The sequence below is a fragment of the Myodes glareolus genome, chromosome 15 (assembly GCF_982192425.1).
Source record: "Myodes glareolus chromosome 15, mMyoGla1.1, whole genome shotgun sequence".
NCBI classification, from domain to species: Eukaryota; Metazoa; Chordata; class Mammalia; order Rodentia; family Cricetidae; genus Myodes; species Myodes glareolus.
In genome coordinates, this window is record NC_142040.1 from 23,203,552 (window position 1) to 23,225,400 (window position 21,849).

The 21,849-nt window shown below is 44.8% G+C and overlaps 1 protein-coding gene across 1 annotated transcript in view; it reads right to left on the bottom strand.

Annotated features, from left to right (window-relative positions):
- Nucleotides 1-10,388, bottom strand: part of Iqgap2 (IQ motif containing GTPase activating protein 2) — a 279,192-nt gene extending 268,804 nt beyond the window's left edge. The window contains exon 1 of the mRNA XM_048455961.3: nucleotides 10,153-10,388. Coding sequence (XP_048311918.3) covers nucleotides 10,153-10,198 — 46 coding nt within the window. The 5' untranslated portion in view covers nucleotides 10,199-10,388. The remainder of the gene's footprint in view (nucleotides 1-10,152) is intronic.
- Nucleotides 10,389-21,849: the final 11,461 nt, after the last annotated feature.

Here is a 21,849-nt window from a genome sequence, read left to right on the forward strand (position 1 = left end):
TTGTAGTGGTTCTGGAATGGTCGCTTCTCAGGCAAGTTTACTAGGAGTTTAACAGGCAGCAAGGCTCCAGAAGCCGCCTCATTAGAACTCACATGGGAAGTGCAGTGTGGGGGGTGGCAGGCAGGGCTCATTCCATGTGGCTGTGTGACTGACATTTTGCCAAGTCCTCCAGTGCAATCCTGCAAAGCCTGCCTGCTCAGGGAGCCCACAGCCGAAGCAAAGAAAAGAGAAAGTGATCTACTCAGGTTCCCATTGTGGAATCTGCCAAGTCTGGCTGATGGCAGTGGCTCCTTCTGGGGAAGTGGGGAGTAGGGGGATTGTAAATGATTACATGAAATGTGTGGTTTAAATCTGAAATGTTCCCCCGTTGTGATACCAGCTTGTATCTCAAACCAGTGTTCCCTAGACAGCGGTGCTATTTTGGGAGACTGTGGAACCTTTAAAAGATGAGGTTTGTCTGAAAAAAAAGTGGGTCATTAGGTTGAAAGTTATAGTCGGTTCCTAGTGCCTGTCTCTCTCTGTTTCATGGTCTGTCTGCTGTGATGTGAACAGTCCCTGACGCTGCTCCGGCTGCCATGAACCCCGTTGCTCCACCATGCCCTCTCTGCCATGACGGCTTAAGCTCTCTTGAAACTAGGAACCAAAATCATTTTTTTCCTCCTGTATTTTATCTTTGTCAGGTATCCTGGTAACAAGGATATAAAAGTAGCCAGTACAGACACTCACTGGAATAAATGATTGTAACAATAATAAATAAAAGGGAAAGGTAGAAAGGAGAAGGTAAGAGAATGAATAAGTCATCTGAAAGTGAATAGCCAAAGATTTTTATTTCTTAGTAGGCAGTGCTGAAGCAAGAGCTCTGTCACTGAGCACCAGCCCCAGCCCGCAAGGTTCTCCAACACTCTAGTTACCACACAGTTCAGTTTCACTGGGCCTGTGAACTTCAAACTTGGCAAACGTTCTGGAAGCAGTGAAGTCTGAAGGATGCCTAATGAGTCAATGTACTTCCTCCTTCTCCTCCTCACCTCCCCGCCAGTCTCCCACAGGAGAGTTGGCTGACCTGGGCAATAAACTACAGTTGAAGCCAGGCATAACATATCAAGACATTTCCAGCAGTTCCTTTTCATTTATCTGACACTAAACCCTTCAGAGCAGCAGCGGCGACAATGACCAACTTAACCCTGGAAGCCTAAATGAGATGGGGAAGGCTCGCTAACTTCCGAATGATGATTCAGGTATACTAGGGCAGCTGCAAGACCACTGTGAGGACAAGACACCCATCACAGAAACCCAAACCCTTTCCAGCCTTATTTGGAAACACTAATAAAATACAAGAGTCTAAGTGAACACCAACAGGATTAATTTGATCCCCAACCAAATTAATAGCCAGAACTCGATGTCCTCAGAAAAGACTAAAGAATTTTCATAGTCTCAAAGGAGAAGGAGATAGGAATGCAGATATACTTTGCGTAGAAGGGGGAAAGAGAGCTGGGAATAGAAAGACAAATGAAGCAATGATGGATGGAGGGAAGTGCACCAGTGCTCCCCACCATTAGAGGTATGGCCCAGTGGAGGTCCATTCTGGGTACACACAGGTCCATATAAAATCATTCGACCCTTTAAGGATACACCTTCCCAACCACATGTTGCAAAAATCGAAGCAACTTGCTTGGCATCCACAGAAGAAAGCAAACCTAAACGCAAGATGAACTGTCTGCTCTAAACTCATTGATTAGCAATAGAAGGGAGTGCCTTATTTAGGTAAAAATTTGAATAAAGACATACTGAGCTAAACTTATAACAACACCATTCATTCCAGGGGCCAAAGGGCAGGGTACTGGCTAGATTCCTAAGTAATTAAAATACATTAGCACATGCAAATCAGCGTAGCTAGAGCCAACAGCAGGAAATATATTATTAACATTACTTAAGATTGAATTCATATTGTCAATGAAATATGAGAACTAAGCAAAATCATCAGGAACTAAGCTACTTTAGTTGAACTATGGTCCCTCATAAATATGCCAAGTCAGTCCCTCCCACTGAACTACAACCTAGTCCTTCTAGCCCCCTTGAACCTAAATTGGGTTCAATTTAGGGCAAAGTCCCTCTACCTTGCCCAGCTAGTTCTGAACTCCTGGACTCAGTTAATCCTTCTACCTTAGCTTCCTGAGTAGTTTGACCTGCAAATGCCAAAAAAGCATCTAAATTGTTATTATTGGGCTTTTGTTGTTGCTGTAGTTGTTTGCTTTTATTTTTTGAGATAGCCCTACTCAGTCAGACGTCCAGACTACCCTCAAAATCATGGCAGTCCTGCTTCAGTGCAAAGAATGCTTGTGTAAGTCACTGCACCCAGCTACATCTTTTATTAATAATTTATTTATTTATATTTTAAGTACATTTGTCTGCATGTATGTCTGAGTGAGGGTGTTGGAGCCTCTGCAACAGGAGTTACAGACAACCCTGAGCTGCCATGGGGGAGCTGGGAATTGAACCCAGGTCCTCTAGAAGAGCAGCCAGTGTTCTTACCCACTGAACAATCTCTCCAGCTCCCCCACCAGCTCTGGTTTTTTGTTTTTGTTTTTGTTTTTTTTTTGAAAAATAAACAAAAATGTCTTCCTTCAGTAGGAATAGAAAAAGGAAAGCAGTTAAAAGCTTACTCACTTACTTTGCAAAAAACCTGCACGCACAGTGAAGAGAGTAACAGAATATTGGAAACAGCTTTTCAGGCTTCTAATGTTCCAGGGCATGAGCATCACCTGGAAGGATTAGTGAAACTCGGAGAGCGTATGTGTGTGTGTGTGTGTGTGTGTGTGTGTGTGTGTGTGTGTGTGTGTCCAGAATTTCTCCAGGCTAGGTAAGGCCAGGCATCTGCCTTTTCACAAGTTTCCAAATAATGCTCTACTATTGCTACTCTGGTCCTTTGAAAACCACTGCCCTGAGGAGACACTCCCATGACAGACAGGTCATGTGCAATATATGACTGCAAAAAGACACTTTATCCTAACCAAATGACCAAGAAGCAATACATGGTTATAAAGCCAAAGGAGAATCCAGCTAAATTCGGTAAAATCTGTGGGTCTCTTGCCAAAGAGAGAAAAACTATTGACAAGTTCCCCAGACAACTGCCAATGAGTAAGCTGCAAACAGGGTCTCAATCTTTCTTCACCCAAAAAAGGACGTTGGTCATCAGAAGACAATGATTACCAGTGGAATGTGAGAGGTGGAAGTTGTCACAGGTAATGCTGAGAATGAGGAAATAAGAAGAGGAAGACTGAAAAGCCATTGACAATGACACTGGGACTTGTTTCCTCTGCATATACTGGATTTCTGGGATCCAGTCTGTTTGGATGCTCACCTTCCTGGACCTGGAGGGAGGGGGGAGGAGCTTGAACTACCCACAGGGCAGGAGACCCTGACTGCTCTTGGGGGTGGAGAGGGAGGAGGGGAGGGAGTGGAGGGAGTGGGAGGGGGTTGGGAGGAGGGGCGGAAATGGAGACTTTTGTATTTTAATAAACTTTGAGAAAAAAAAAAAAGAGGAAGAAACCCTATCCCCTGATAACCTGGCTATCAAAATTCACTCTAACCATGCATGTTTTCCTCACCTGTTCTCAGAGAACTCACCAACTTCAGCAAAGCCATCTAGCAACGCTGCCCATCCTAAAGGAACTCCCAAACCGAGAGGACCTTGGACCAGTCGGAACAGAGTGTACGTACACACATGCCCATACTTACTCTCTATTTTACTGAGCTACTTGCTCAAGAACATTTTGTTTAAACAAAACAAAACAAAAAAAAAAAAAACAAAAAAAAAGTGAGCATCTCAAAGCCCAGGAAGATAGCTATTTACTCAGGCACTCATAAAACACCACAAACCTGTGGGACTGGAGAGATCTCAGCCATTGAGAGCACTGGTTGCTCTTCCAGAGGACCAGGTTGAATTCCCAGTGCCCACATGGTGGCTCACAACTGTTTTTAACTCCAAGATCTGACACTCTCACACAGACATATATGCAGGCAAAACAGCAATGCACATAAAATAAAGATAAATAAATTATACTTTTTAAAAAAGATACCACAAACTGACCTTTATTCCTATAAATAAAGGACTCCATGATGTGTCCCCTCCCAGTTACTTCTTTACTCCTCAGCATCCATCCACAATAAGCATTGATCCTGGCAAAATATTCCTACAACAAACACACCAGAATACCTTTCAGATTTGCCCCTGACCTATCCGAAGGTCTTACTCAAATTCAGAATCCTCAACAAAGTCTTTTCGTTGCTCCAGCCTACGGTTCTCACATTATCACTTCCACAGAACTTGAGAATACACTAAAAAGTGTCATTCCTTATCTCTCAGCCTTCCTTTCTTTCTTCCTTCCTCCCCACCTCCCTTCTTTCCTGCCTTTCTTCCGACAGGGTCTTAGGTAGCTCAGGCTGGCCTCACACTCCAGTAGCTGAGGGTGGCCATGAACTTCCAAAGGCTGAGATCACAGGGATAGCACATGCCTGCTTTCTGCAGTGCCGGGGATCGAACCCGAGGCATCACACATACTTGCCATTCATTCTACTGACTGAGCTGTATCTCAAGTCCTCGGATTTTCTTTGAAGTTATAAGTAGCTATGACCCCTTCACCCACAATGTTTTGCACATAAGGGATATATGCTCAAGCAATGGAAACAACTACAATTTGTTTAGCCCTGTGATCCAACAACCACACATGAATCAGGTCTATAGCTCAAGGTGCTGGAGGAGACACCAAGGCCACGCAGGCAGGGATGGCAGTCAGAATTCAGACCCAAATCTATTCAGCTTTCAGGCTCTTGCCATCTCCATCCCATTAGGCTGCCTCTGAAGAAGAAAAGATAAAACAGAGCGATAAAGCGAGAGTGGATGCTCGCTGGTCAGTCGGCCACCCCACCGCACGCTTTTCTCATCAAGCCCAGGCTTCAAGGGACGGATGGTATACGTAATAAAATGCATTTTACAAATTATCCTATTTAGAGCCATTGGTGCGTGCCACTATATTCTTATGGAAAAGCTTTCTTTTCATAGCAGGGCCCCAGAGCCTGATGGAATGTCTTTATCTATACACAGAATCCTTTGACAAGCCTGAATATATTCTATGAATATAAGTCCATGAATTGCCTATGCTTTTTCGTGGAAAAAGCAAGCATTGAAATTGACCTTAAAGAATACAGTGCATCTAATTTTAATAGCACCCCATCCAATTGTCTATAGGTTTCTGGACTTTGATGAATTTTTCTTCCTTGACCAATAGCTGAAAGAGACAGGAGGGAGTAACCCCCTAGACACACACACACACACACACACACACACACACACACACACACAACTCAGGTATGGACATCTTGGCAAAATGGTGGATGAGGAAAGACTCCAGTCTAGCCATGTTGCTTCAAGTTGCCCCTGTCACCAACTAGCTGTGTGGCCTGACACAGTATCTTGGATTTCAGCTTCTGTGAGGATTTTGTCATACTACTGCCTCCCAATCCCCGTAAAGTAATAATGAGCACATAGGAACAATAACATATTTTTAAAAAGCACCCAGGCTTAGTTCGGTCACAAGTCTTAATTCCATAGCCCGTGGTAAATTGCCTGCTCTAGAACGGAGTGACCTTTGCTTCTCTGTTGGTTACCCTGAAGACTGAGCAGCATTAGTGCTGTCTGCACAGGAGCCTTGAACCAAAGGGAGCTGTTGTAAAGGTTATGGAGGGCTGGGGTAGGGATCAGTGGAAGAGCGTAGACAAGGCCTGGGGTTTGGTTCCCAGCGCCATGCACAGAAAAGAGTAGGTGAGCAAGGGGCAACTGCAAACTAACAGTTCCCTAGAGAAAAGAAGGTTAGCCATCACCCCAAATAACATGAACTTGGAACGCAAACTTGGTATTACAAGCTTAAACTCTCCCAAACAAGTCATTCAGCACGTGTAATTAAAGTTAAAAGCATACTAAAATAACACTTTAGCTGCTGACCTTCGGGAGCTCAACCAAAACACAGGAACATAAAGGAGTAGCTTGGCTTTCTGTCTGTGGGGCCAGCATCCCAGGGTAGCGTCGCACACCTACCTTCTCCGACCTCGCAGATGAAAGCGCAGAGGGAGTTAGAACTGAGCTACATGCAACAGAGCCACCACCACTGCCCTTTCACGCAGCGGTGTTGGCTGCTTCAGAAATGACATTTCTCCATGTCAGACAGGTCAATGTAAGGTGCTGGCTGCATTAACCACCTCAATAGTCCAGTTCCCAGGCAATTAGAAGGCACACCGCCCAGCCTTCAGACAAGAGCATCGCTCAAAAATCAACATTATCGGCTATAGCTTTTCAACACATGAAGAAAGAGAGGGGGAGGGAGAGATTGATTGATTGATGATGCCCTGTGTGTATATGTACATGGGTTGCCTGCACATGTCAGTTTCGGGTCTTGAAGCTATCTACCTTTTTGTTTTTGAGACAGGGTGTCTCACGGGGACCTGGGGCTCTCTGATTAGGACAGGCTTGATCACCAGTGAGCCTCAAGGATCATGTGCCTCCCCCGCACTGTGACTATAAGCATGTGTCACCGCCACTGTATCTGGATGTTTTTTTCTTTATTTGACCAGGGCTCTAGGGATAGATATCAGACCTTCATGCATTCCAGGCAAGCACTTTACTGACCTAGCTATCGCTTTGACCTTTATGCTGAATTTTTTCCTTCTCTCTCTCTCTTCTCTCTCTCTTTAAAAGATTTGCCTAATCTTTTAAATTAGCAAAATTTTTAATTTTAATTTAGCTCAGACGAGCCTTGAGATCTTCATATCATCCAAGCTGACCTCAAAATCATAATCATCCTGCCTTGGCCTTGGGTACTGGAATTACAAGCTTGTATCACCACACCTGGTTGATGCTTCACTTTCTAAAGGGAGCAAACAAGGACACATTGGTCACTGTTATTTTCACAATGCAACTCATGAGAAGGACCTGTGCTTTTCAGAGTAGAAGTCCATCCTTCTTGCCATAAATATAATCAGCAGTGGCCCAGAATGACACTTCAATGTTGACTGGATTGCTAGTGAGGAGGGAACTTAACTGTAGGTCTTTTGCTTTTACGGGCCTTTTTAACTCTCAAGTAATTAACTGGAGGAAAACTTTTGACAGATTGTGGTGGCAGTGGGTTTTCGGAAGTAACTCAGCAGATACATCATAATTCATTTCAATGGCAGAAAAGTCACTGTATATTGCGCCTGAGCATCCATGTTATTTAAACCTGTATCTGCATCTGTGTCTGTGTTTGCATGCCTATGGCTGTTGCCTCTTTCTTCTTTCTGGTTGCTCCTCAACTTTGCACTGCTGTGATGACAGCATTGCTGTTTGTAGCACATCACATGACTTTGCAGGCTGCAGGAGAACATGACCAGGAATAACAGGCATTAAATGGAAATGAGTCTATATCATTTTAATTCAGTGCACACCTGTGTCCAAATCAGGACGCCTTCTGTCAGAAATCTGAGAAGGTTTGCAAGTACCATGAAGAGTCTACTGACAAATCCCTCAAGTAAAACTTAGGATGTGGTATTTTACGGACGCGTACCCTGAGAGGGAATTTAATTGCTCAATGTAAGAATTACTGACTGTAAAAACAGTTCAAGGGGGTAGAGAGCAGAAAAGCCCACACTTGAAGCAAGTAAAACAACTTAATTCAAGCAACCAAGTGGTTGTGTTTCAGTTTTACAAGAGTCTCAAAGACTTGGAATTGTTAGCACCGAACTGATATCAGAACAAACTATTGGCGCTTACTTTTTTTAAGTCTTGGGGATCCAACTTGTGTTATAGAGCTGGAAGCCTCTTGAACTTAGCTGCTTACCAAACCAGGAAGCAGGGAAAGGCATGCCCTATAACACAAGGTGAGGAAAACCCTGTTGTCTTTCTTGATACCGTGTTCATCCTTGACAAGGGGCCCAGAAAACCAACAACTCATATAGCAAACCGGGACCTTCTGGATAAATAGTCAAAGAGTTTAGTAGTGTCTACTAACACCAAGGTATATTCTGGCAGATATGGTGTGTATGTGTGTGTGTGTGTGCGCGCACGCGCACCTGTGGAGGTCAGATAACAACTTAAAGGAGTCAGCTCCCTTCCACCATGTGGATCTCGGGAATTGAACTCACGTCACCAGGCAGCAAGCACCTTTACTGGCTGAGCCATCTTATCAGTTCTAGATATCATTTTTTAAAAGCATAATAGAATAGAATATATAGAATAGAATATATAGAATAGAATATATAGAATGCAATATAGAATATATATATTCTAGACATGAACATGGTATCTAAAGTATTGTTTACATGGCATAACTGGCTACTGTATTAAAGCCTTCATATTTCACAGTGTGGTTAACACAGAAGCACACAGTCCCCATTTGACCATGTTGAGTCATGGGAGAACAGCACTTGACAAGCCCAGGGAAGGTAAATCACTCCAAGAATGGGCACCCCACCCTTCAATGCCAGATTAGCACAAAAAGAGGAAGATTTCCCAGGAAAGACGCTCCACAGCGCAGGCTTCAGGTTTGCCAGGTCTATGCCTCCTTGATTAGGCTTCTAATACATACTGAAGTGACAGGCTGATTCAATTAAAAAAAAGGGGGGGCACCTCAGATGCCCATGCAGGGGTGAATGGAAAGGGGCATGTTCCCAGGCTACCTTCATCACCGTCATCGACAATGAGGGCTAGCTTAGACCACATAATGTCAAACCATGTTGTAATGTGGGACCACCTAGTTTACAGACTTCATAGTCATCTTACAGCTCGACACAGTGAAACCACCTTATGTTCCAAGAGCTTGTCACGTGAACGGACCTCCAAAGGCCTGAAGTTGACACTGCAACCACCAGATGAGCACAGGGCTCCTCCTCCTGTCAGGGAGCTTTCTGTGTGGTTTACCAACTGCAAACCGGCCCAGGCTGCAAAATGCTGGGTCGCGCTGAATGCATTTTCTCACTTTACAGAAGCTACAGCTGGCTCCTTCTTGTTGCCACAAGAAGAAAGGAGAGAGAGAGAGAGAGAGAACCTCCCACTTCTGACAGACCACTCAAAGACTGGGATGTGACTGTGTGAGTTAGTGTGTGTGTGTGTGTGTGTGTGTGTGTGTGTGTGTGTGTTAGGGAAGTTGGCGACCCTCTTCCAAAAATTTCATCTGTGTTCCTACCAAACACCCCAAACCACATGAACACACTAACTCTGGAGCAGGCATCACCACCTTAACCTAAACCTGGTACTTCTGCTACCAAGGCCAGTCCGAGCAAAAGATTAACCCATGGTTCTCGGCCATGAGTTTGCCGACAGGGCCAACCCTGGAGAAAAAGCCAGCTTACTGTTTGTTTTAAAGGAAATACTTCCTACCACAGATTTAGGACTCTGAACTCTGCACACGGGGCCACGTGGTTGGTGATAATCTGGCTCTCTTGTTAGTCAAAGCCACCTCTTTCCGCGGGCAAGCCCGGGTAACCCACACCACCACCTTCAAGACAGACAGGCTCCCAGTCAGTCCTCACAGAAATCCTCCCGCGCGGGGGATCGGGGGCGGGGAGAACCGCCAGGAAAGTGGCTGGGGGCGGGACGTGTCCCTGTGGGCTTTGGCTGGAAGGGCCTCACACCTGTGGGGCCCAAAGTGGCTCCAGCTGCTCAGGTGAGGCCCAAAAGAGGCTAGGAGGAGGAGAAGCCTGCCCTTCCAAGAAACTGACTTCACCTCTCGCAGAGCGCGCAAGCACAGTACTTGCGGTGCCCACCTGTAGCCACAGCAAACAAACTTTCCGCCCCTTAAGGGTGGGAAGCATCAGATCCCCTACGCCCCCCGCTGGCCCCAGCAGGCAGCGCCTGGAGCTAGGAGGGTTCCTCACCTGACACCCCTAAACCACAACCTGATCTGCGCCCGCGCCGCTGAGGCTTGCGGGGTGGAGGGACGTGGCTGGAAGCTGGGGTTAGGAATTTGGAGGACAGGGACGGAAATAGGCGCTCGGTTGCTTTGCAATCCCACTTCCCAACTTTGCCAGCCGCTGCCCTCCGCAGCGCGCACCCGGCCCCCCTCGGCCTCCCCAACGCGGTCCCAGCGAGAAGGGTTCCCCAAGACCAGAGGGAGCCCGCGCACTCACAGCCATAGCGGGGCCGTTGCAGCGACGGCAACTCTTCGTGCGGCATCCTGCGCTGCTCCGGGGGCCCTCCCGGGGCGCGCCCCCCGTGGCTCTCCTCGCTGGCCAGGCTCGCCGGCTCCGCGCCCCAGGGGCGCGCTCCGATCCCGCCTCCGGCTGCCCTCGCCCGGCTTCTCCGAGCTGGCCGACCCGCTCCCTCGGTGCTCCTTCGCCCGCGCCCGCGGCGGCCGCGTCTCGCTGACACCGGGGCAAAAGTGAACTCTCTCCTCCCTCTCTTGCCCGCCCGCCAGCGGGCCGCGCCGCCTCCCCCAGCAGGTTTCCTTGCTCCTCACGCCCGGCCCCGTTATTCACCGCGGTGGGAGCGCGCCGCCGAGCAGCGACCCCTACTGGACACCCAGCGCAGCGCGGGGGAGCGAGGACCCGCCTCCCGGGAGAGGAAGGGGCTGAGTGGCATCCGAGACCCCTGCAGCTGGGGCCCTCGCACAGCTGGAGGGCGCCTTGGAGCGTTCGGAGGGTGGAAGTGAACCAGCGCAGGGAAGAGCAAGCAAAACCACAGCCGACCACAGGCACCCTGTTCGCCTGGGTGTTGCTCGGTGACTGGGGGACAAACACTGCAGTTCCTTTTCCTCTAGGGAGACTGCACGGGGACACCACCTCCCACTCCTGCTTTTGGATTTAGGGGTTTAAACGAAAGTTGCTTGTGACTTTTGGTCTACGAGACACAGGATTGCCTTTTTTTTTTTTTTTTTTTTTTTTTTTTTTTTGACAAGAAACGGTAAGAGAGAGCTCTTGCGCACGCTGGAGCGGCAAGATAAACACTCTCCAAACAACACGCAGAACACAACTGCCAGTCATCCGCCCCTCCCCTCTGCCTGCCCGCCCCAATGTGCAAAACTGTCGCTCAGGCCCAGCCGGGGTCGCACAATCAGAAACCCCTTTCCGGCTCAGCGTTTGAGACAGAAACCACAAGCGGCTGTTTCAAAAGCCGACGTTTCATGCGGTCGCTTGGAAACTGGAGGAATGTGGAGCCCCTCTAAACCTGGGCTCCCGCTTTTTCACAAATGTGGGGCGTGTGGGTGATCACATGACTGGAAAAGAATAATCGAAAGAGATGATTTAGCTGAAGAACGGTAGTCTAGCGACACTAGTCACCTTTAATTAAGCAAAACCACAGACAGCAGCCAGCCGTTTTCTGGGAGATATAGTGAACTCTTGAAACTGGAAATTCAGAGTTGAGGCTCCTGAGCTTGCATTTCTTAACAAGCCACCGGTGTGACTAAAACTAAGCCAGTTTATGAGTTAGATTGACACGAGGAGTTTAGATCTCTTTGGACTTGAATCTCATTGGATGGGAGCAGGAGGTACTTTTTTCCTGGAGACACTGCAATCTCACCTGGTTGGTTGAAAGGTCATAAAAGCGATTTTTCCTTCCTCAAAAAGTAGATGCTTCTAATGTTATGGGAACTCGGAGAGGGAAATGGCCACCGTTTGAAGCAGAGGCCACCGCAGTGGTGATCACCCAGAGGCCAGTTTATTAGCCCGACTTCTTCATGTCTTAAGAGATGCCATGTTGATCTCTGAAATGCAGGATTTTCTGTATATCGAATACGACTCCTCACACACCAGCTTTGAACACAGGACTTAGGGTCTCAATAAGTACACAGTCTTTGTATCTAGAGGTGGAGCGAAATCACTGTGAACTACAATGGCCCAAGAAGGTGATAAAGTGTGGGTGGCGTCAGGTGGAGTTTGAAGAATAGGCAAGAGCTGGGTGGAGACTATCCTCTCCTAGGAGACAGGCAAGAGCTGGAGAAAACGGGCTGGAACCTGAGGCTGGCCTGTGGAGGAGCTGAGAAGCTGTTACTAGCTTGTAGAGGACTTTCTGAATTTCAGACCAAGAACACTGAGTATGACCATTGAAGAACCTTTGAGACCTCATAAAGACTTGCCAGGGTGGTTTTGTTACTTGTTATTTTTGAGACAGGATTTTGCCCTGACCCCAAGCTAGTCCTCCAACTCCTGATCCCACAGCCTCAACCTCCCAAGTGTGGGGATTGCATATGAGGGCCAACACAACCACCCAGTACTTGAGCATGAAATGGCAGAATGTTCTGGAGCTGACGATAGGTGAATTCTGGAGCAGGCTATAAAATGTGTTAGAGCAAGCAAGGGGGAGATGCTGATGTTGGATGGAGGAGCTTCAGCAGATGTTAAGAAAGAGGAGCTTTTGTGAAGTCCACCTCGGTAAGCATGCTGGGGGCTGCTTTCATACAGACAGGCCGAAGAACCTCAGCACTCACAGAACAATCACACATGTTCCCAAGTGTTGTGGAATATTAGTTATTCATTTATGCTGTGAAACATTTGTTTAATGGTGCAAAAATGTTGCATTCTTTTATGTTGCATTTGTTTAACTCTATAAACTCTGTTACTTTGTTAGTCTAAAATGCCTGCTTGGTCTAATAAAGAGCTGAACAGTCAATAGCTAGGCAGAAGAAAGGATAGGCAGGGTCTGCCAGGCAGAGAGAATAAAAAAGAGACAGAAGAAGAGAGATCCAAGAGAAGGAAGCCACTCAGCTACACAGTCAGCCATGGAGTAAGAAGGAAAGAAATGAGTACTACATAGTGGTTTTTTTAAAAAAAAAAAAAAAAGACATCTTGAAATTTACAGGCCAATGGATGGATCTAGAAAAAAAAAAGCATTGAATAAGGTAATCCAGACCTAGGAAGACAAATATAATATGTACTCACTCATAAGTGGCTTCTAGACATAAAGCAAAGAAAAAAAAACCTACATAAGAAAGAGAAAAGACAAGCTCTCCTGAGTAAATTGGGAACATGGAGGTCACAGGAAAAGGTAAAAGGGGATGGGAAGAAAGAGGGGGGAGCAGAGAAAAATGTATAGCTCAATAAAAATAATTTAAAAAACAAGTTTTAAAAAGGTATATAGAAAGGTAAAAGCCTAGAGGCAAAAGATAGACGGGATAATTTAATTTAAGAAAAGCTGGCTAGAAGCAATCCAAGCTAAGGTTGGGCATTCATATGTAAGAATAAGACTCTGTGTGTTTATTTGGGAGTTGGTTGGCGGGCCCCCAAAAAAGTAAAAGAGAAAAAAACCAAGACAACAACAAGGCACAGGTAGGCATAGAGCAAAACCCGCTGCTGGTAGAATATAAACACCAAGATGTAAGAGAGTAGATTACAGTTCTAGGTTCACTGGCTGCTGACTGATGAGCTCCCTGGGGGATCTGCGGCTGTGACAGCTGATGCCACTCTGAGAACTGAATGCTAAGAGGCAATCCTAAGGCCGGGCTCCTATCCTCAAGAGTCTGAAGTCAATCTCTGTCATGTGTGTGCTCTGTGCCATCTCAGAGACTGTCACACAAACCCGTCAGGAAAGAAGCTCACCTGCTGAATGCTGGACTCTTGTTTTCAGGTCTCACTTCAACCTCAGAGTCAGAGAAGTGCATGACAGCATGTCTGTTTTCTTCTTCTTTCATTGTGAGAACAGCAAAAACAAACCAAAAACCAAATAAACACACAAAAACCACAAGGCTAGATCATGGGGGGAGATAATGCTTCTTGGCTGTTGTTTTGCTTAGATCTCCTTTTCTAAGAACATGTGTTTATTTAGAACATATGTATGTGCATATGGCACTCGTGTGCATGTGCAGGTGTGAAGGTCAGAGGGTAGTTTGGTGACATTGGTGTTCTGCTAGCACCATTTGGGGACTGGAAGGCAGCACTCAGATTGTCAGGCTTGACAGCAAGTGTCTGTACCCACTAGGCTCCAAGACACTTTTTGTAAGGCAAGAGAGTTCTTTCTTTGCTGCAATATTAAAAATGACGTTGAAGAACTGCGAACCATTATCATCATCACTGTTAGGATTATTGTTAAGTTGGGAGCATAGCCTCCAGCTCCTGGCATCCATCCCAGCCCCCAGACCTGGGCATTGTATTGGTCTGGACTCCAAATCCCAGCATGCCAGGTCCTGACCCCTCCGTGGCGGGGGGGGGGGGGGGGGGGGGGGGGGGGGGGCGGGGGGGGAGGGAGCGTGGGGGGGGGAGGGAGCGTGGGGGGGGCGCGGAGGTAGTCAGGACCACTCCCACAGGGTATTTAAGCGAACTCCACAGGAGAAACACGTGGTTTTGGGGGTCTGCATGGGCTCCCTGCTGTCCTGTCTCCGGCCATATGCTCAGCCACCCGAGGGCCTCATTCTTAATAAAGCGATGGGTATTTTGATTTGGTTTGGTTTGACCTAATTGGATTTCTTACGCCGGCGGAACTGCCTTTTTCTTATTAATTTTTACCTATCAATTATGATTAGTATTTAAGACATGACCTTCCTATGTAGCTCAGGTCAGGATTGACTTTTGATCTTCCTGCCTCAGCCTCCCAAAGCCTGGGATTATAGGTATGTGCCACTATAGACAATTCTAATAACCAATTTTTGAAAAAAAATATTTGTATTGTGAGGGAGCTCGATTTTTGTTAATATTGTGTTTTAAATTAAATTTACACACAGCTCTTCTGTTAAAAAGTTAAAATGTCAGTGAAAATGCTTGGAAATTAAAAAGCAATATTATGGTACTACAGTTTGAAACTAAGGCCTCCCTTAAGCAAGGAAGCCCCTACCACAGGGCTATATCCCAGCCCCCTTTTGATTTTCTGCTCTGAGACAGGGTCTCATTGCTCTATCTAGTAGTTCAGTCTAGCCTCGTCCTCCTCAGGCACCCCTTGGACTTGTAATGCCCCCTTCTAACAACAGGGCTGGCCTTTTGGGTTTTTCCCTGCATAGGACCATGACTGTATAGCAACTAACCTCCTGTGTGAAGTTTGCTCAAGTTCTTGCTTAACCTTCAGAATATCCTCAGGATATAACTTGTCTGATACCCTGAGTAAAGCTGACTATTGTTTGAGACTTTAGTCTACCTCATTTTTAGACTGCACTCTTATAGGTTCACACAACCAACTAGTGTAGCAACAGTTACCAAGGGATAAAAATCAACACGCCCACTAGGTTGGCAAAATGGTTAATATTTAACAAGTGTGAGGAGTCAGAAATGCTGGGGAAGGAACCCTGAGAGCGAGCATTTTGGGTTGGCCATTTCTAAGGTAAAAATGTGTTATAAAAGGAGCAGTGTGCCGCTTCCCACTGCCCGGCTAGCTTTACCCAAAATAATTACATGGAAACTGTATTCATTTAAACACAGCCTGGCCCATGATATCTAGCCTCTTCTTGGCTAACTCTAATGTACAGATTATTAGAAATGGGTTAATTAAGATGTGAGTCTAATCTACATCTGTCTCGGAGAGGAAAGTCATGACGTCTGCCTGACTCTGCTTTCTTTCTCCCAGCATCCTGTTCTATCTACTCCACCCACCTAAGGACTGGCCTATCAAAAGGCCAAGGCAGCTCCTTTATTTAACCAATGAAAGTAACACATAGACAAAAGCCCCACCTACTCCAAAAATGTACATTTCTGATGTTAAATAATCCCACATTTACTAGGGCCTCCTGTGAAGCAGTCACATACAAAGGCATACATGCAAGAATATTCATCTCATGGGAAAACTGGAAATAGCAGTGTCCTACTGTGGCAGAGTAGATGAATACATTGTGGTATACAACATTGATAAATACAATGTGACATCATTTGTATGCAATTACAAACACACAAAGTAATATTACACACTATAAATTGAGATTAGGTATGTAGTGAAAGTATAAAAGACAAACAGAAAAAATAAACAATTTCAGAGTGAAAATTACCCTGAGAAGTTAGGGAGGAAGGTAGAAAATGCAAAGGTAGACAGGGAACAACAAATATATAGCATTTTATTTTCTTCTTTCTTTTCTTGAGTCAAGAAAAGACTTTGCAGGACAAGCTGCCTTCAAACACATGGCAATCCTTCTGCCTCAGCCTCTCCATTGCTGGAATTGCAAGTATGAATCACTACTCCCAAACTGTATTTTCTTTAGTTGCTTGTTCACTTTCTCACATGACTCTCTCTTGTTCTACTCATCACCTGCTTTTTCTATTTCCTCTCTCTCTCTCTCTCTCTTTCTCTCTGTCTCTCCTCTCTCTATTTCTCTCTTAAATAATGTGCTTTGAACTCAACCTCCTAGGTAAGTACCATTGAGCACCATCCTGATCCTCTTAAATTAAAAACAAACAAACAAACAGACAAAAAACTGAAGCAAACAAACACTTGTATTCAGGCTGCTGTGGGAGGGAGGTCGCTCCTCCTGGCCACCCGGAAAGCTTAGACCCGAAATAATCACACAAAAACTATATTAATTAAATCACTGCTTAGCCCATTAGCTCTAGCTTCTTATTGTCTAACTCCTATGTATTAATTTAACCTATTTCTATTCATCTGTGTGTGGCCACGTGGCTGTGGCTTACTGGCTAAAGTTCCGGCATCTGTCTCCGGTGGGGTTAGATGGCGTCTCTCTGACTCCACTCTTCTTTCTCCCAGCATTCAGCCTAGCTTTCCCCGTCTAGTTCTGTTCTTCCCTGCCATAGGCTCAAAGCAGTTCTTTATTCATTAACCAATAAAAGTAACACATAGACAGAAGGACCTCCCATACCAGGCTGCACCGACAAGGGGTGATGGGTAATCTTCATTTACAATTTGACTGAACTTGGAATCACCTAGGAGACATATGTTAAACCTGTCAGGTAAGAATAAGACCACTAACACAAATTTTGAAACAAATTTGGAGCAAGCTTTATAAAATACTGGCCAGGATGATGGACACTGACTAGGTCTATACCCAGGATTCCCAGAGAATGGTTCTGAATTATGTTAGTCAGGAGCTTAAAAATGTAAAACCCACAAGGCTATGGACTTCCTGCCTTTGTCCAATCAGGGGCAAGCATGCATCCTGACATACTTCCTGCATATGTGTGGTCAAACACATCCTGTGAAGTTGGGGCAACCAGCCTTGTTTATAGAAACGAAAACACACAGCTTGTTACATGAACAGCCCCCAGCATTTCAGGAAATTTTCTGTCCTTGCACAGGTGAGCTTACAGGTTAGAGGCAAATTTTGTTTTATAGATCTCTTAGGCATAGTCATTTAAATTTAAGACATAACTTTAGCCCTGGCACATATTTCTATGCATGTTCTGTGAAAATGTTTTGACTAAGAGATATTTAACTAAGGAGGAAAGATCCACCTGAATGGGAGTGGTGTCCTTCCCTGGACTGGGGCCCTAGGCTACAGAAAAGAGGAAATAAGAAGGTGAAGGTACCAATAGCTGTCACTCTTCACTTCCTGTGAAAGTGAAGCAATGGGGTCAACCGCCTCATGCCCCTGCCTTCATGGCGGACTGTGCACCCTCAGCTGGCGAGACTATGCAAAGCAAGTCCTTCCTTCCTTAAGTTGCTTTTGTTGGAATTTTAGCACAACAACGAGAAAAGTAACTAATGTGCATAGGCATTTAATAGTTTCCTCTATATTTGACGTGGTTTTTAAAACAGCATCTTGGGCTTTTCCTTGGCCTTTTTTTTTCAATTTGTTTGTTTGTTTTGTCTTATTATGATTTTGCTTGCTTTTTAGTTGTCTGTCTCTATTAACCCTGATCAGAAGAGAGCATATAAAAAACTCTATTTTCAAAAAAAGCTTAAATTATAAATAAAAAATTTTATTTATATATTAATATATAATATATATTAATTTATATATAATTATATATCATATATAATATAATATATACTATATAGTATAGTATATATACTATATATAGATATATATACTATATATATATACTATATATAGAACAGGCATTTTGTAACTATCTTTAAAATAGAAATTATGTCATTGTTTCCTGATTTACCATTTTTTGATACAAACGTGTTTCATTTCCTCAATAAAGCAAATCCATATTATTTAAAAATGAAACCCCATTGCCATTGACAACAGTGACATAGTAGTAATAGAAATATGAAGCCACACATATCATTGTAGGGAGGGTGCTTACTGTTCATTGAAGTTGTGGCTTATACCCCAAGCTCAGCTATTCCTTAAGGGAGTGCTGGGCCCATTCCTGATGATCACCGCCTCCATTTGGGGGATTGGCTAGTGAGTCCTGAACACTCTCTTAGACTCAGCAAGGGACTAGCTTTTCACTGACGACAGGGTGGGAGATGGATTGCATGGCTGCCTGGTCTATTGTTGAAGCAGAACTGGACCCACTGTCACAAAGCCCCTTTCATTGCAAAGCCTTCCCGGAGATTTTTATAGCTAACAGGCTACTTCTTCACGGTGGCTGTTTAGGGGTTAACTTCACATGTGGATCTAGTCAGCCTGGGGCTGTTTGTGAAAGCCAATGGTGAGCCAGAACAAAGGCCTACAGCACCAGTGACAGCCTTTTGTCAGGCATCAATACAAGGGGCACTTCACACTCCTTAGACCAAACCAGAGTCAGTCAGGTCCACCCCGCTCCCCACCCCCAACTATTTCCCCTGGACTGAAGATGCCATTAATGCAAACATTTTCAGTCACTTCGATTCCAGACCTCCAGCATGTCACATTCTTCAGGACCGTCTCTTAGTAGCTGGGCCCAGTGACACACCTTTGTGAATGCGGTCCTGTGTAGACTACCATTTCGTTTTAAATTCTGACTGTTGTACAGAAGGACAGCTCCAATAGCTGAACCTGTGTTGTTTTTCCTCTTTCCAATTTGTTCTACTTTGTTTCCTACTCTGAATTTCTGTACCAAATACTTTAATTGGGATTCTTTCTCTGAGCCTTTAGCAAATGCCACCTTAGTTGCGGTTTGTGTTTCCATCGTTCCCCTCAACCAGGAAAAAAAAAAAAAAAAAAAAGTTAATAACTTTTGTAGCCTCCTTTGCTTTTATTTCCTATTATAGGGAACTAAAAGAGGAGCCTCCAAGAACCTCAAAGAAGGCGTCACTACTGAAACAATCCTTCTGATCTTCCAAGGATAGACTTCCCGAGCTGGGATATCCATCCTGGGGATGTCTTAGCTTTGTTTTGAGACAGAGTGCCACACTGTAGCCCAGGCTTCAAATTCCCAACAATCTCCTGGCGTCTGCCTTCCAAATCCTTGGAGAGATGCGTGAGCCACCAAGCCCGGCTTTTCCTACAGACGTTCAAAGACTGCAAAGTGAAAGCTTTCACGAACTTGGAGTTCGAACTTCACCCAGCACATAGTAGGTGTTCAATAAAGTTTGGTAATCATAGTAGAGATCTTGCTGTGTCTTGGCACGCGAGAGCATCAGCAGGCAGCGTCTTTCTACAGGAAGAGTCTGCCTACTACTCATCAAGATTGTCATTTGGTTTCTACTATTTTCTAGGCATGTCAGTAAAACCAGCTGGCTTGAGAAGACTGTTTTCAGTTTTGCTCAGATGTCTGCATTTCAAGGATATTAAGAGGAAGGTTAGAGTTTTGATGTTACTCCTTATACATTCTATATTTTCATGAGAATTCAACATGAGAATAGCACACAGCCAGAGCAAGGGTGGTGGAAGAACAGACCCCATGACGTTCCCCAAGGCGGAGTGAGGGTGGGAGGCGCACCAGTTAGCAGAGGAAACCGAGCCAGGTCCTGTCATTGTAAACCTCCACGTCTATTCAGATTTCACAGATATCCCCACTTCCCACTCAAAGCTCCACATGTTGTCTCGTTGTGTGTAAGTTATTTTAAATAAAGGTAAACTGTTTTTACTTTGAGAGTGAGCTCTGCAAACCCTTGTAAGAGTGGGAGATGTGGGGAGGAAATTAAACAAAATAAAATTAGTAAATTAATGGCAAACTATAATATTGTGAATTGGAGCCAGTGGTGTAGCCTGTGTGTAGAGCACTCAGGGCTCTAGCTTTGATCCCTAGACTCTCTCTCTCTCTCTCTCTCTCTCTCTCTCTCTCTCTCTCTCTCCATCCCTCCCTCTCTGTCTATTTCTCTCTTACCCCCTCTTCCTCCTCCCCATCTCTCTTTAACATGCAGTGGTGAATTGTGTTCTGAACTTTTTAGCATTTATGTATTCTCAGAAATCTGTTAATCAGTATAAACTTCAGGCCTCAAACTGTACTTCACTGAAACTGTGGGAGGTGCTCCTTCAAAAAGCATTCTGAGCACTAGGTGGGAGGTCCTTTTTAACAAGCAGCAAAATTGTAGATGAAATTTTGGGAAGCCTGGTCCCTGTTCATAAGCGATTCATTTTCAGCGCTGTTCCACACCTCCCCTTGGCCCAGAAGAGCCAAACTCCTTGGGATTTTACTCCTAATTTTTACACTAACTTATTTGTAAACAAATTTGCAAATAATACTTTTAAATTTTCTTGCTTTATTCTATTTTTGGAATGTGCTGGCTAGCTTCATTTCAACTTGACACAAACCAATGTTATCTGAAAAGAGGGAGCTCCAATTAAGAAAATGCCTCCATATGATCTGGCTGGCTGTAAGGCATTTTCTCAATTAGTGGTCAATGGAGGAGGACTCAGCCCATTGTGGGTGGGGCCATCTCTGGACTAGTGGTCCTCAGTGCTATAAAACAGTAGGCTGAGCAAGCCATGATGAGCAAGCTAGTAAGCCAAACAAACCCTTTCCTCCCCAACTTTTTTTGGCCATAATGTTTCATCACAGCAATGGTAAGCCTAAATAGGAGACGGCATTACCTTAACCTTTTCTAGACCTACTTTAGTTAGTGTCTCATTGTGGTAATTTTTAGTAGAACTCAACTCACATTCAATGTTGTCTTTTAGGGTCTCGGTCATTCTAGAGCCCTTGGTCTCAAAAGTTAGGTGTTGGAGCCAGCTGTCGTGGCACCTACTGTATGTTTCATATGCAGAAGTCTGAGTTCCAGGCCAGTGAAAGCTACACAGTGAAACCCTGCAGCAAAAATAAAAAAAAAAAAAAACAAACAGCAGAAAATTAGGTATTGGACCAGCAAGAGATAGTTATTGGTTCGATAGAGGGATGACTGTCATGGGGAAAACACTCATTGCTTTTTTGGTCTGATGCCTGCTCTGTAGAAGAGAACTCATGCCTGGTCTTGGGTCAAAGGTGCATGACTGGGCAAATTATAGTCACTAGGGCCACCTTACTAATTTTGTTTTGCTAATTAGACATGTTTTCAAAATGTCTCTTGGATAGTTATGTTTACAAGTCCCTTGATTTAAAAAAAAAATCTTTTCTTTGAAGAGAATAGCAGTGCAAAAATTCATGGCTGGTCTAGGTGCTGAGAATTATTGGCTATTGTGTCTTGAACACTAAAAATATTCAAATCACTCCACAAATGTTTAGGGAACATCACAAAAGGGGGACAGAAAGAATGTAAACGTTAAATGATGCAGATGAAGACAGTGAAATGCTGTCTGAAGGACATGGTGTATTGTGGTACTCATGAACTCACAACTGTGGCTGCCTGCATAGAGCTCCTAAAACTAAACCAGTAAATAGTAAGCCACAATTGAGAGAGGGGGGTCATGGAGCACTGTTTTAACTATGGGAGCTAAAAATTATCTTAAGAGATGCTACAGGACATGAAGTCATTGTCTTCAATGATGTCGCCACTGGTGAGCGGGACTATTCATTTTTCAGTGGATGGCAACACACAAGTGGCCGTGGTTAAACCCAGTAGAGTCATAAGGTGAAAAGAGCAAAATAAAAAGAGAAAGTGGGGTGGGGACTAGGTAGGAGGAAAGTGGGATTTAGCTGGGCATTAGC